The 14833-nt window shown below is 48.0% G+C and overlaps 2 protein-coding genes across 2 annotated transcripts; one reads left to right on the top strand and one right to left on the bottom strand.

Annotated features, from left to right (window-relative positions):
- Positions 1–3446: 3446 nt before the first annotated feature.
- On the bottom strand, positions 3447–6957 carry LOC124649936. Its single transcript, XM_047189506.1, has 5 exons — positions 6852–6957; positions 6693–6765; positions 3917–3968; positions 3766–3835; positions 3447–3639 (listed from the first exon to the last, which is right to left on the bottom strand). Exons 1-5 carry the CDS (start codon positions 6939–6941, stop codon positions 3556–3558), a joined length of 369 nt encoding a protein of 122 aa, XP_047045462.1. The 5' UTR covers positions 6942–6957; the 3' UTR covers positions 3447–3555.
- A 2986-nt stretch (positions 6958–9943) lies between these two features.
- LOC124650211 (PLASMODESMATA CALLOSE-BINDING PROTEIN 3-like) lies at positions 9944–11776 on the top strand. The gene is made up of 3 exons (XM_047189768.1): positions 9944–10108; positions 10301–10574; positions 11449–11776. Exons 1-3 carry the CDS (start codon positions 10057–10059, stop codon positions 11774–11776), a joined length of 654 nt encoding a protein of 217 aa, XP_047045724.1. The 5' UTR covers positions 9944–10056.
- Positions 11777–14833: the final 3057 nt, after the last annotated feature.

Below are 14833 nucleotides of genomic sequence, written 5' to 3'. Positions count from 1 at the left end.
ATAGTAATCCATGCTTCCCTCTGCGAAGGGCCATTCTTTTACTTTATGTTGAGTCAGTTTACCTACTTCTTTGTATCTTAGAAGCAAACACTTGTGTCAACTGTGTGCATTGATTCTTACATGTTTACCTATTGCACTTGTTATATTGCTTTATGTTGACAATTATCCATGAGATATACATGTTGAAGTTGAAAGCAACCGCTGAAACTTATATCTTCCTTTGTGTTGCTTCAAAGCTTTCTACTAAGAATTTATTGCTTTATGAGTTAACTCTTATGCAAGTCTTATTGATGCTTGTCTTGAAAGTAATATTCATGAAAAGTCTTTGCTATATGATTCAGTTGTTTAATCATTGTCATTACCATTGCTTCGAATCGCTGCATTCATCTCATATGCTTTACAATAGTATTGATCAAGATTATGATAGCATGTCACTTCAGAAATTATCCTTGTTATCGTTTACGTACTCGAGGGCGAGTAGAAACTAAGCTTGGGGATGCTTGATACGTCTCAAACGTATCTATAATTTCTTATGTTCCATGCTACTTTTATAATGATACTCACATGTTTTATACACACTTTACATCATTTATATGCATTTTCTGGCACTAACCTATTGACGAGATGCCGAAGAGCCAGCTGCTGTTTTCTGCTGTTTTTGGTTTCAGAAATCCTACAAAGGAAATATTCTCGGAATTGGACGAAATCAACGCCCAGGGTCTTATTTTTCCACGAAGCTTCCAGAAGACCGAAGGGGATACGAAGTGGGGCCACGAGGTCCCGTACCCATAGGCCGGCGCGGCCAGGGAGGGGCCCGCGCCGCCCTATGGTGTGGGCCCCTCGTCAGCCCTCCGACTCTGCCCTTCCGCCTATTTATATCCTTCGTCACGAAAACCCCAGTACCGAGAGCCACGATACGGAAAACCTTCCAGAGACGCCGCCGCCGCCAATCCCATCTCGGGGGATTCAGGAGATCGCCTCCGGCACCCTGCCGGAGAGGGAATCATCTCCCGGAGGACTCTTCATCACCATGATCGCCTCCGGATTGATGTGTGAGTAGTTCACCCCTGGACTATGGGTCCATAGCAGTAGCTAGATGGTTGTCTTCTCCTCATTGTGCTATCATTTTAGATCTTGTGAGCTGCCTATCATGATCAAGATCATCTATTTGTAATGCTACATGTTGTGTTTGTTGGGATCCGATGAATATGGAATACTATGTCAAGTTGATTATCAATCTATCATTTTCCACACCATACGTTTAATCCTTTGTTTACAGCAAGCCGGTGAGATTGACAACCTCACTGTTACGTTGGGACAAAGTAATGTGATTGTGTTGTGCAGGTTCCACGTTGGCGCCGGAATCCCTGGTGTTGCGCCGCACTACACTCAACCTTCACGTGTTCCTTGACTCCTACTGGTTCGATAACCTTGGTTTCACACTGAGGGAAAACTCGCTGTTGTACGCATCACACCTTACTTTTGGGGTTCCCAACGGACGCGTGTCAACTGCACGTCAGCAGAGAGCTCGACGGCGCGACGAATCTGCGCCTCTTCGCGGGCACGGGCGTCGTCCTGGAGCTTCTTCTCCGACTCGAAGGACTCGACGAGCGCGTGTTGCTGATCGGCCGTCTCGTCCGGGTGCGGCCCGTCATCGTCGGACCACTCGAACTCATCGTCCTTGTCATCGTCGTCCTCCACCTCGGTCTCCTCCTCCTCCGCCTCGGCCTCCTCCTCCTCCATTGGCGCCTCCTTATCCGTTGGCGCCTCCATCATCGCCGCCGCCAACGCGTCGGCCTCCGCCGCCAACTCGTCCGCCCGCATCCCCCAGGCCGCCTCCGTTGCCGCCAGCGTAGCCTCCCGCTGCTGACGCTCCTCCGCCGCCAGCTGCTGCTGGCGCTCGATCGAGTCCCGCCGCCGGCGCTCGATCGCCTCCCGCCGTTTACGGTACATCGCCTCCCGCTCCTCTTGCTGGCGGCGGCGCTCATCAGCCCACCGCTGCTCTATCTCCTCCGTCCGGCGCCGTCGCGCCTCTTCTGCCGTTGAGGCGTCGAGCACCGCAATGGTGTCCGCCAGCGCCTCCTCATGCCACGCTGCTGCCGCCGCGGTCTTGTAAGCTGCGGGGCCAGGGGCGTAGAACGCCGCTTCATCCGCCGCGTGCGCCGCCTCACGCTGCTGGCGGGCCTGCTGCTCGAGTGCCTCCCGCCGCTGCTGACGATGTGCACGTCAGTGCTGCATCCCTCGTCGTCGCCGCTCTTCCCGGGCGGCGGGGTCGATGTCGAGCTGCGAATCCGGTGCTGGACGTGGAGGAGACGGCGGTGGAGCGACGAGGGCTGTGTTTGTGGCGGAGAAAGGGGTGCCGGCGGCTGTGGTGGCTGCCATTGAGCCGGGAGGGCCTTTTATAGACGCCGGCGTCGGGAAGAAAGCGCGGGAAGAGGCGAGAAGAGGCAGGAAGAAAGTGCAGGAACGGGCGGTGGCGTGCGAACGCCGGCGACGCGTGGAGGCTGCGCAGCACCGACAAGACGTCTTGCCTGCCCCTCTGTCGCCATTAAGGCAAAGATGCCATCGTGTGTCACTACGCGCGAATAACTTCCGCCGCGAGGTAGGCGACGGTTAGGTCCAAACTTGAATGAGTCGCTGACGGGTCAGGCCCGCGTCGCTTCGCCTCGCTTTTCGTTGTATCCGGCGTGCCCGGTGCGTCCCTGTGGGGCGGGGACGGGCTCGGGGCACCGGACACCGTATCAGGCCGCGCTGGACAAAAATCGGCTTTGGGAACGCGGCTGGAAGCGTTTTTTTGTCCGCGCGTCCCAAATGGCTTTGGGGACGGTTTGGGACGGGTCAGGCCCGCGTCGTTTCGCCTCGCTTTTCGTTGTATCCGGCGTGCCCGGTGCGTCCCTGTGGGGCGGGGACGGGCTCGGGGCACCGGACACCGTATCAGGCCGCGCTGGACAAAAATCGACTTTGGGAACGCGGCTGGAAGCGTTTTTTTGTCCGCGCGTTCCAAATGGCTTTGGGGACAGTTTGGGGGACGCAACTGGAGATGGTCTAGAGCTCGCAAAGAGTTGACTGGTTTAAGAGGCGCCAGCAAAATTATCCCCAAAAATGTGAATGTAAGGTTCTCGGGCACCCTTAAATTCTTTTTAAGGGGTTCACCACTTTATACGGGACCTGGACAATTTTTTCGACTGAAAGTAGGAAATTTGAAGGGTTTGACCACTTTATTAGAGTTGCCCTTACTGTGCCAACTGCAGTCGTGGAGGGCTATGTGGTTTCAGTGGAGAACTGAAGATACTTTCACACGATTTCAGCCGGTGACCAGATATCGCCGAAAATTATACAAGAGAAATGCATGGTTTACTGAAGCTGATCCGGGCTAACGGCAGCTCTACAAGTCAGTGAATGCAACACAGCTACGAGCGGATGGGTGATCCGTTCTATGCCTTCTACGCCCTCCAGCGCAAGATGGCCGGGGGCAAGAACTACAAACAAGTCGCGGTCAGACTGAAGCCGACGCATCCTTCTCTTCTACGTACTACCTGCGGGGGCTACTTGTGATCATTCTTCCTTCTTGAGGAAGCTGTCTGGCAAGGCGAATTCCTCCGCCTGGCTGAAATTATCCTTCTCCTCGTCATCCGGCTTCTGCATTCAGGTACACAAACCGTACGTGAGAATCTCGTCCAGTCCACACCCTCAACTCTCATTGAGCCAAAGTGTAGATGCAGGACAAGAACGAAGCGAAAGATAGAGTAAATTGTGTCCAGTCACCAGCATTTCCAGGTTGAAGAAGCGGTCCAGCAGCTGCAGAACTTCGTCGGCAGAGAACTGTCTGTCCAGGCTGAAAGGATTTGTAGGCTGTCAGCCCTGATGCCACAAATTTCATGGTAACGCACATTGAAGAATATGCATATGGCCTCACCTTTTTCTCAAGTGCTCCATGAGGCCATACAGAACAAAGTGACGATGAATGCCTGCAAGCACACACAAGAGTTTAGAATGCATACTCAACAAAAACAAAACAAAACAAAAATCTTAACCAACGTTTTCATAGCTTCACTGTGCAGCAGAATCTGCAAAACCATTTCTGCCAAATTTTCCTTGGCCAAGGCAGGAGGTGCGGTCAGTTTCACTTTAGATTTTCGTTCCTTAAGTTCTTTTGATACATATTCACCTCGTGTAAGCGTTAGCATTGACATGTCACCATAAGCAGCACACACTCGCATCCGTTATTATTTCTGGGTGCTATTTATGGCCCCCAGTTACACTCTCGGAGAACATCTCTTCCTGAACTTTAGACCCTGCTATGTATGAATTATTATCTAAGCCAACTAGAGCCAGCCGCAAATCCATTTTGCCAAAATTCCCAGAGACAGTCAGTTCTGCAATAGAATTTCCCCCCTGAAGTTATTTTTGCTATATTCACCTTGTATAAGCATTAGCATTCACATGTCACAAGAAAAAGCAAGCAGTCGCACCCTTTCTTATTTGTGGGTGCTATTTGGCCCCCAGTTACACTGTAGGAGGACATTACTTCCTGAACTTTAGATCGAACTATGTATGAGTTAGATTTTCGTGAGAGAATCTGACTGCCACAAAATCCATACTCAATACCTCCTATTTCAAAGAACTCAAGCAGAACATAGTAACACACACATAAAAAAAAGTATTACCTAAGCCAACTAGAGCTAGCAGTGTACTATTTCAAAGCACTCAAGCATGACATAGTAACATTAGAAAAACTGATTATCTAAAGCCAGCTAGGGCAGCTGTGAACTATTTCAAACCACTGCAACACGGTAACATTCAAAAAATTGATTATCTAAGCCAACTAGAACTAGCTACGTACTACTTCAAAGCACTCGAGCATGACATTGTAACACACAAAAAAATGATTATCTAAAGCCAGCTAGGGCAGCTGTGAACTATTTCAAAGCACTCAAGCACAACACGGTAACATTTAAAAAACTGATTATCTAAGCCAACTAGAACTAGCTGCGTACTACTTCAAAGCACTCAAGCATGACATTGTAACACAAAAAAAAAAACTGATTATCTAAAGCCAGCTAGGGCAGCTGTGAACTATTTCAAAGCACTCAAGCATAACACAGTAACATTTAAAAAATGATTATCTAAACCAGCTAGAACTAGTTGCGTACTACTTCAAAGCACTCAAGCATGACATAGTAACACAAAAGAAACTAATTAGTAAACCAACTAGAGCTAGCTACATGCAGCTTTCAACAGATACTCGGCTACCCTTCCAGAAAAAGCAGCTTATGCATACAGCCGTAGCCCATTACCAGTGGCGGAACCAGTACATTGAGCTAGCCTGGGCAAAGTCTTAAAGACTCCTGGACCATGGCTGTTTGCCCATCAAAACTGTGCCTAATTTCTCATTACATGTTAATATCCAACGAGGCATACTTGACATATCCCGGGCAGCTGCCCAGGCTAGCCGGGCCGAAGCTCCGCCACTGCCCATTACATATGGAGTCATGGATATATTCAATCATCCTCCATGCTTGTTGGCCCCATGAAAAAGTGCAATAGAAACCTAAATTACAGACTAGCCACTCCTTAAAGCGCCACCAAATTCAGCAAAGAGCAATCAGGCCCAAAAACCAAGTAAAAGAGGTGTCTGAATCTTCTTAGTTTCTTCAGTTCTCTGCCCCTATACAATATTGCAAAGTTATAACATGCTATTCCTGAATAATCTGTACGCGTTTCAATATGTGAAACAAGATCTTGTAAACTAAGGGTGAATAAAACTTAGCCCTTAGCGGTATCTACTTAGAGATAGGATCTGTACATCTATGTATTTCGGTTTTTCTGTTAAACTTGATAATTGATGGTAGACTATTCCACATTTCAGCTGCTAGTGGTTGAATCTTCACTAGTCATCATATCAAGAGCCTAATATAAAGTTCCTAGAATAATTTCCAAGTCAAGTAGTTAAATTACAGGATATGGTTGGCTCGCAAGTCTAACCAAACAAGGCTTTACGACACATTCAAAATCTACCCTGGTATTGCTCTAAACAAAATCTACCCAGTTAAATGCAGGTTTGGATAATCTTTTTAAGAAAACAACAGGAAATGAGCATGTAGTGGTTTTCCCCCTTATTTACATCGAAAAACAAGCGGGAGGTTCCGCAGGGGCACATAGCTCACCTGAAATTGTGCACGGCTCATTTAGTCTGCACCGTCATGAATTCACACGGAGGCCTGCCTTTGACACATACTAATATAAAGAAGGGATCCCAGTCAACCCATTCTAGTTGAAACCTTTATCATAAAATTCATAACATAGCATAAACATAAATTCAGTCGATAATGGTGCAGCTTGTCATAGTAATTTCTTTTTTCTTTGGAGATCTTGAAAAGCAGTAGTGAGGTTGTTTCATCATATGTAAGCAAAGATATGTCACTGCACTGCTACCTACCCTTGGCATGGTTATTCACAAAACTAACAATTAGGGTTGCAAAACAAAACTTCTCATGTACAACATAAAACAACCAAGTTATTACGGTCACTAAAACAGATCATGCGTTCCTGAGATTTCAGAACTGAACGGCCAGCGTGTGTGTATGACTTGACTTCTGGTACAGCTATTCTATTCCCTCTAAATATCATTTCAGCAAAAGGAAACCTGACCCATCGTTATTCATGACAGAAAAGAAATCAAAGCACCCCACCTTTCAGTTTTGACGGAGGGTAGAACTCGAGAGCCTGGAGCAGCCTCAGCTCCAACTCCACCTGCGATTGCTCCTGCGATACCAGAAAAGTTCATGAGCCCCCTCTCCGGAGGTGAAAAAAGAGGAGCGACGGATAAGGTAGGGGGAAAGGCAAGGTACCTTGGGAAGAGAAGAAGCTGATGATGGGGGCGCCTGCGCCGGCGACTGCGCGGAGAGCCCCTCCTGCTCCTCGTCGGCGGCGGCCTCCATCCCCGAACCTTTCGGCTGCGCCACCACAGACTTGGAAGCCCGGCCCGGTGGAGGGAGACGCAAAGAGGAACGCGTGTTCTCAGTACAGACGATCCGTTGTCTGTTGGGCTGGATAGGATTGGATAGTGGACTTTCATGGCCCATGGTTGATTTGCTCGACACAGCCCATCTCTATCGTTGTACACAAGTGGCTCCTATAACCCGACCAAGTCGGCAAATATCAGGCGCCGCAATTTTTTTATAGAAAAGTTTAAGAAAAATTGACAGGGAAAATCAAAAAACCAGTAAAATTCGAAGAAAAATAGGAAAAACAAGAGAAAACAGGAAGAAACCGCAACGCAAAAAATTAAACCGAAAACATCTCACTACCTCTGATGGGCATGGCCCAGCGCATACCCGCTTCACGCAGACCCGAATCGCGCTCCTATACGCCTACCAGGTCGGCACGTACCACGCTTCGCGCACCCCCGGGCGTGGTACAGCCCGGGTCGGACGATGTATCATTTTTTCTATTTTTTCTATTTTTTCTTCTATTTCTTCTCTTTTCTATTTCTTCCTTTTTAAGATTTAATTTTTTAAATGAAAATATATTTTTTAAATGTGCATATTTTCAAAAAATTCAGCTTATTTTTTAAAAATAAAAAGGTTCAAATTCGGAACAAATTAAAAATTTAATTTTTTTAATAATTAAGAAGCGTTAAAATTAAAAAATGTTCAATTTTGGAAAATGTTTAAATTTTAAAAATGCTCACTTTTAAAAAAAATTCAAAATTATAAAATTTCTAGTTCTGAAATTGTTCAAATTTTAAATATATTCACATAAAAATGTTATAGTTTCCAAAAATCAACGAAAAAGAAAAGCAAAAAGGAAGCGTGCCTGATGTTGTTGGGCCCGCAGCACAACTAGCCACCTCGGGCAATGCCGCAAAACCCCACAGTACATGCAGGTTCAATTTGGTGCTAGCATTTTTTCTATTATGTTTTTTTCTTTTGAGATTCAAAAAATATTTCTCTAAAAAATCAAATTTGAAGAATTTGTAGTTTAAAGTATGTTCTGTTTTCTAAAAATCAAGTAAAAATATGTACATATGAATTATAGAATTGTTCAAACTTTAAAGGCATTTTGCATATTTTAAATTGTCAAATTTTAAAAAAAGTTCAATCTCGAAAAATGTTCAAATTATAAAAATATTTAGGTTTTTTTTTAAATATTGTTTCTCATAAAATCCAGATGGAAGAGTTCCAGATCACGAGTCCAAAGTCGCCATGGCGGTGGCGAGGAGGCTCGGCCAGGAAGAGTTCGAGGTGAGCTGCGGACGGCCGCCTAGCGTTGAAGGCGCACGACGGTGTCCCCCGGTGGCAACCGTGTGGGGTTGGAGGAGTGGGTGTGGGCTCAATTAGGCTTCCGCGGGTCCAATCTAGGCTTCGCGGGTCCTGATCTGGTCATTGGTTGGAGCTCCTGCCGTGGGATGTCTACCATGAGTTGGCGACAACTTGGGCAGGCGGTTCTGCCTCGTGCTTGTGGAAAGGGAGGCTATCATTTCCTTGTTGAATTGGAGGTGGAAGATGGACCAGGCCCTTAGCCGTGTGGTGTGCTCGAGATCACGGATTTGCGACAACGGCGAGGACGAGTTGCAGTGACGGTGGTGCAAGACTTCTTGGACAGTGCAGTTCGACCCCCGGAGGTGCGGATGCATGATGACACGGATGAAAACCCCGCTCAACCTTGGTTTGGCCGACGGCGACGGCACCCGCGGGTGTCGTTTTTCCTTGTTGGAGGCGTCGCTGAGGGGCATCAACATCTTTAGCGCTCTCTCATGGTGTTGGTGTTGTCTCCGGCCGAAAGGCTAGATTCGGAGTTGGATCAGCGTGATGGGGCCGTTCTCGACGTCGCTCTCCTGTTGGGAGTACCGCGTTTGAAGACACGGCTTGGATGTCCTAGGCTGCTCTCCTCCGGTGCTCACCGCTGCCGAAGGTTGTTCTTCAGGGGCGAGTCTAAGACCAGGCTTCCTAGGTATCGCCCGAGTTCCCCTGTCTATCTTCTTTAGATGGTGCGTCGACAAGGAGTGTCCTTTCTGAAGGGTTTGTTCTTCGGAGGCGTCTGTTGTTGATCTAGATGTTGATCGAGATGCGGCTTTGTAGGTTAGCTTAGGAAATGCTCTTTAAGGTTGTGTTGTTGTTGTGTCGATGGTTGCTGTTTTCGGAATAACCGGCGTGGAGTTGTGATACGCTCGGTGCTTGCAGTGAGTGATAGCTTATTGTACTCAAACATCTGCCTTCCATAAAGATATGGTACGTTTTTATCATACTTTTTTTTGTTGAGGTTCATGTTCTGGACAAAGGACATTGTTGCTATCTACCATCCCATTGCCTACATGTGCACACCTCAAGAAAAACGCTACGTAGACAAATTGCAAACCATGTGGGCATCGTCAGCACACGGGGAAAAAAGGTGACAAAGAATCCACTCCGCCGCCGCAAGAACGACGTCAAGCCACGGTGGAGAAGTGCGAAATCGAGCGAGACGTAGTAGAAAGGTGAAAAAGAAAATAAAATAGCAGCAAGTACCATCCGACCGTTAATCCACCACGCACTCCTCCGGCACTGCCGACTCGCCTGCACGGTAGCAGTTTTCACGCAGCGGAAAGGGCCAGACGCAATAACAAAGCGAGGAGAGCCAAGCCCGAGAACCCCAGAGCACAGTGCCGGCGCATCGCCACGCCATGCCGCGCCAAAGCGGGACAGCGCGGCCCAGAGCGCTCTGCACGCCTTTGCACGAGACGCACAGGACGACGAGCCATCACCGCCTGCGCAAATAAAGCCGTTGCTCTGGCCTGGCTCGCCGCCCCGTGGGACGGACGCCGATGAGTCCAGACGGTTCAGGGTAAAATGTTGGAGGGAACGAACGGCTAGATGTGGGTTTGTGCGGTCGGTGGCCCGGCGCTCGGGGTTAAAAAGGGGCGCACCGGGGAACTTGGCCACAGTCCACACCACTCTACCAGGCCACGCCGACTAGCTAGCTTCTTCCTCCTCCCCCCAATCTTGGTCACTAGCGCCAGCTTGCTTGCTACTGCTCCGGCGAGCTCGAGCTCCTCCTCTTGCTCCTGCTGCTGCCATGGCGGCGCCTCTGCTCCTCATGCTCCTGCTCGCCATGTTCACCGGCTCAGGTAAGAGAAGTCCCCACTCCTCCAGCCCCCATTCCGTAGATCGACTTCCTCCCTGTTTCTTCTCCTCTTTTGCTTTAGATCAGAAAGCTATGCGTTCTTGCTATTTCTAGCTCGTTTTCCCCCACTGTAAGCACACGTTCCAAGAACCAAGATTTGAGCTAACTCTCTCCTCCTTGTATGGCGTGCGTGCAGATGCGCTCTTCTGCGTGTGCAAGAACGACGCGTCCCCGGCGGCGATGCAGAAGGCCATCGACTACGCCTGCGGCAAGGGCGCCGACTGCACCCAGATCATGCCCACCGGGCCCTGCAACAACCCGTCCACCATCGTCGCCCACTGCTCCTACGCGTGCAACTCCTACTACCAGAAGAACGCTGGCATGGGCGCCACCTGCGACTTCATGGGCGTCGCCACCCTCACCGGCGCTGACCCCAGCGCCGGCGCCTGCAAGTACCCGGCAAGCGCAAGGTAAAGCAACTAACCCACACATGCATCTACTTCCTTCATTCTTCCCCTTCATGGTGGCCTAGAACATGCAAACTCATTAAATCTGTTTGTTTAAGAGTTTGGGCTGTTTAATATTCATGATTTGGGAACTTGAATCTGGGGAATAATAGAATATCTTAAGCAAGATGCAGTATACCCTAGTTCTGACTGTCACTGACTGCTGTCGTGGGTCATTCGGTATACAACTTGGATTAATTACTCTGCAGTAAACTAGATTCTTGACATGGCCATGCACGGCCGTAGTCACAAATCATAATTTTTGTTCACCAACGCACTGCTCATTGAAGTTTATGCTCATTCCAAAGTACTAGCAGTGTCACCAAAGTGCACGAACTAGTGTGGTATCTCATGCTTCAGTCCACGGAGCAGAGTTACTCTTAACACAAAAATCATTTGATTGGCAAAAGCTGTCAAAAGTATATTCGTCGAATATATGCTGTGCTCACTTATGATAGACGAATATTGCAGCACAAATGTTTCGTTACAGCATCTGCATCTTTACAAAGTGGTACTGTAGTCCATTCAAGTGTTATGGGTGTTCTAGCGTAGTACAGCTTGAGTTCTTGCTTGCCAGCCCATGTGAAATAAAAGGTGTCTGAACCGGATCTATCTAGTCCGACCTTAAAGGGACAATCTTTACCAGTTGAACGCAGCTGGCCGTGCCACCGTTCAAAGTGCAATGAACTTGAGCAAGCGCATCTGCATTATACAACCCATGCCCGAGACACTTTCCCCAATCTAAGCATGCACTTTTGAAGATTAAGAATGTTTCAGTTGTTTCGCTGTGCAATGTCTGAACGTGTATGCTTTTGCGCTTTGTGTTCCTTTTCTGCAGCGGCGTCGGCACCGGGACAGGCGTTGGGACCGGCGCCGGAGCTGGAACCGGAGCTGGAACCGGGATGGGCACCGGCGCAACCCCCGGCGCGGGCATGGGCACTGGTGCAGGCACCGGCGTGGGTACCGGGGCAGGAGGCATGGGCGGCACTGGCGGCACCGTCCTGGCCCCGCCCGGCTCGACGAGCACCGGGATGCCGGGGAGCCCATTCGGCGGCGCGTACGGCCCGTCGGGCAACAGCATGAGCCCCGACTACAGCCACGCAGTCGGCCGCCACGTCGCTGCCGCCGGTGCCTTGGTGGCGCCACTCCTCCTCCACTTCATCTGATCGAGTCGAGCGCCGCTGGCGTCCGCTGGTTGGCGTGCAGAAAGTGATGGGCCTCGGCTGGACGGCGCCGCATTTCGGTGGGCACGTCGGTGGCCTTTTGTCCCGTTCTCTCCTTTCCGGCGTTTTGATCGATCGGCAGTACGTACTACTCTAGTAGCAGTGTATTAAAACTGACATCTACCTTCTTCCTCGTGGTGCCGGTGGCCACCAGGCCATGTGGTAGGAGATGATGAGATGAGATGTAGGGGATTCTTTGTTTCTCTCGTAGCGGTGGTGTTCGTTCGAGACCTATAATTATGTGTTGTTCCTCCTGTCTGGTTCACCGCTATGCTTATGCGGTCCACCATTGCCATCATTTTGCTGAGCTCTGGGTTGAATGTAGCGTGGTCTCGTGTCGTCCTTCGCTCGTCGTTGCCGCCGGTCACGCTCGGACCATCCCCATGCTCTGTAGTGGTGCTCGTGCTCGCTGGAGTTTTCTCGGTGAGCCGAGCTGCGCCAGCACATGGGGTCTTGGACGGATGTCTGGCCGAGGAGTGGGAGAGATATCGTGGCGATCGAGTCTCGTGCGGTGGTGCCCAGAGCTGAGCGCAGAGTCCACTGTGATCTGGACTCTTGTCTGGAGTTGCAGCGCAGCATCTGGAGCGGGGACGACGCCGACGCCGACATCGGCACAGGAAAGGCTCACGAGACCACGATACGGTGTCTCACCTCCTCGGGAGCCGCGCGACGGGACCAGCGACGCCGCGGCCAGGTGGGCGAACGCGACTGGGCGCGCACGGCCGGTGGTCTTTGGCGCTGGTGAGTGGTGACCAGTGCCGTGGGGCTTTGGGCCTCGCTCGGCAGGCTGCGCGGCTGGGGGACGTCGTACGCAGTTTGGGCTGGCATGAGCCCCATGCCTTGGTGAGCCCTGTAACTGTAAGGCCTTGTTTGGCAGTTTTTTTTTTAGTGTTTCCTCTGTTGGTGAATAACATCATCATTCTTTCTCCACATCACATGAGCACACGGTTTCAGCAAAGACTTGATTCAAGAAAGATAATCAATAACAATCTATTCTCTGTAGCACCCGAGCACGCTGCAAAAACATCTGATGCAATGATACTTTTCATCGCTCACGCAATGATAATTTTAATCACTCTCGCATCGTATCATCGGTTTAGTACAAAAAGGGGCTTCGATCAGGAACAAGAACATCTCAGGTAATGTTACGAGAACAAGAACTTCTTATCATTTCACTGTTTTTGTTTACTCATATGCAGCAATTTCCCTTTCTATTATCACTTCGTTTCAGCCTAGAATTCTATATTATGTTCCCGCTACATCAGATAGTCATGCACAAAAAGCAGCATATTAACAACGAGGAGGTCCAGTAGAAGTGATATAAATCATGTACAAAAGATACATCTCTACTAGTTTCGGGTAGAAGGCATCGGAACATTGAATAGAAAATTTCAAAATGAAAGCTGTAAGTAATTTGGTAGTTTTCAAGTACATACACCACATATTTAAACAAACTGTTTTAATGAGAGATATTGATTAGTCATACTAGCTACCCTATGACATCTGAATTTTATCGGGAAGAATGCCGATGTTGAGTTCAGTCTTGACTTATCTCAGACCACAACAATAGCCTATTGCTCCAAACATCCTAGTAAACGAGGGTAAGGTTGCAACTTACATAGGTTGATGATTTAATAACATGATATCAATGTACCAAAATTGCATGATGTGTTGCTAGACACAATTTTTCCACGACAACACATACAACACACACACCTAGTTATATAAAAATTTGGGTGTAGGTTCTACTCTTTTAAATTATTTATAATTAACAAATCTTACATATTTATATTAAACATTTTTACCTTTTTATTACCTTGTTTTTTGCACATACCTTTTTTTAGAAAGAATAAATATACAACTTGTTCTAAAAATTAATCACATGACACTTTATATTGAGGCCTTCCCTTTTCATTAAAGAGTCTACATTTGAAAATACACTTGCACTAGTTAAAGTGAGACATTCCAATCCGGGTTATCAATTTGTTCCCCTTAAATTTCGGTTGAGGAAGTACCATATATAAAAGATAATCATTTGTGTAATTTGTGCGCTCTGATACATAATGTATTCATACGTTTCCATTTTAGTATCCTTGATTGTTTTAGAACTCTAGGACATACGTGCCAAAATAAAGATGTATGCATCATATGCTGTCGATCTTTCGATTAAAATATCTTTTACTAAAGTTTAGAAAATCCTAGAGTGTGTGTGCTATATGGTTTGTCCGTTGACTGCCTGCATACCTCCTTTTTTTCAATTGCGGGAAGGTAATTATTTTCTGTAAGGAATGTGGCAGGGAGACCCACAGAGAGTGTTGTCTTAAAAAAAAGGAACTCAAATTTCTGTCCACGAAGACTAGAACTAGATTGGCTGAGTTATACATCGACTCCCTAACGAACTAGATAAAAAGTCTCTGCCAACACGTTAATCCTCTTTGTATAGCACAAACATGGTATCATCTGGAACACAAGAAAAATACGGAATACATAGGCAATCTATTGTAGTGGTGGATTCTATATACGAGTTTCTTTCTTGATCAGATCAGAATTTGCGTAAATTATATATATGCAATGTAATCTGAAACAAAAGTGAGTGGTCTTCTTTGAAACTATTTGAAACTAACCTAAACCTCCTAAGGCCTCGTTCGGCACGCATGTATTGGCGAGTATTTTCCGCCGTGTCTTGGGTGGAAACACTCGAATCACCAAATCCCTTCCAATCCTTGACAGAATCATTGAATTGAGGAGGGATTTGCTATCCATCAGACTTCCTCTGCCGCAACAACTAACACGAAGAAACTGACGGACGATGGGACGAGTCTCCTGTCCCAGACCTTGCTTGCAACCAACTAGCGCCCTTCATCTGCAGAGTCGCAAATTTAGCCTTCCCGCAGCGCCGAGAGCTCTACGCATCGAGCGTAAAAAAAAACGCGAGGTCTGTGGCATGTCTCAGATACACCTCAGCCCGACGAGTTTCCTAGAGTTTTTTGTGTTTAGGTC

The sequence above is a fragment of the Lolium rigidum genome, chromosome 4 (assembly GCF_022539505.1).
Source record: "Lolium rigidum isolate FL_2022 chromosome 4, APGP_CSIRO_Lrig_0.1, whole genome shotgun sequence".
NCBI classification, from domain to species: Eukaryota; Viridiplantae; Streptophyta; class Magnoliopsida; order Poales; family Poaceae; genus Lolium; species Lolium rigidum.
Note: the sequence above shows the minus strand (reverse complement) of the source record. Positions and strands in the feature narration are given on the sequence as shown.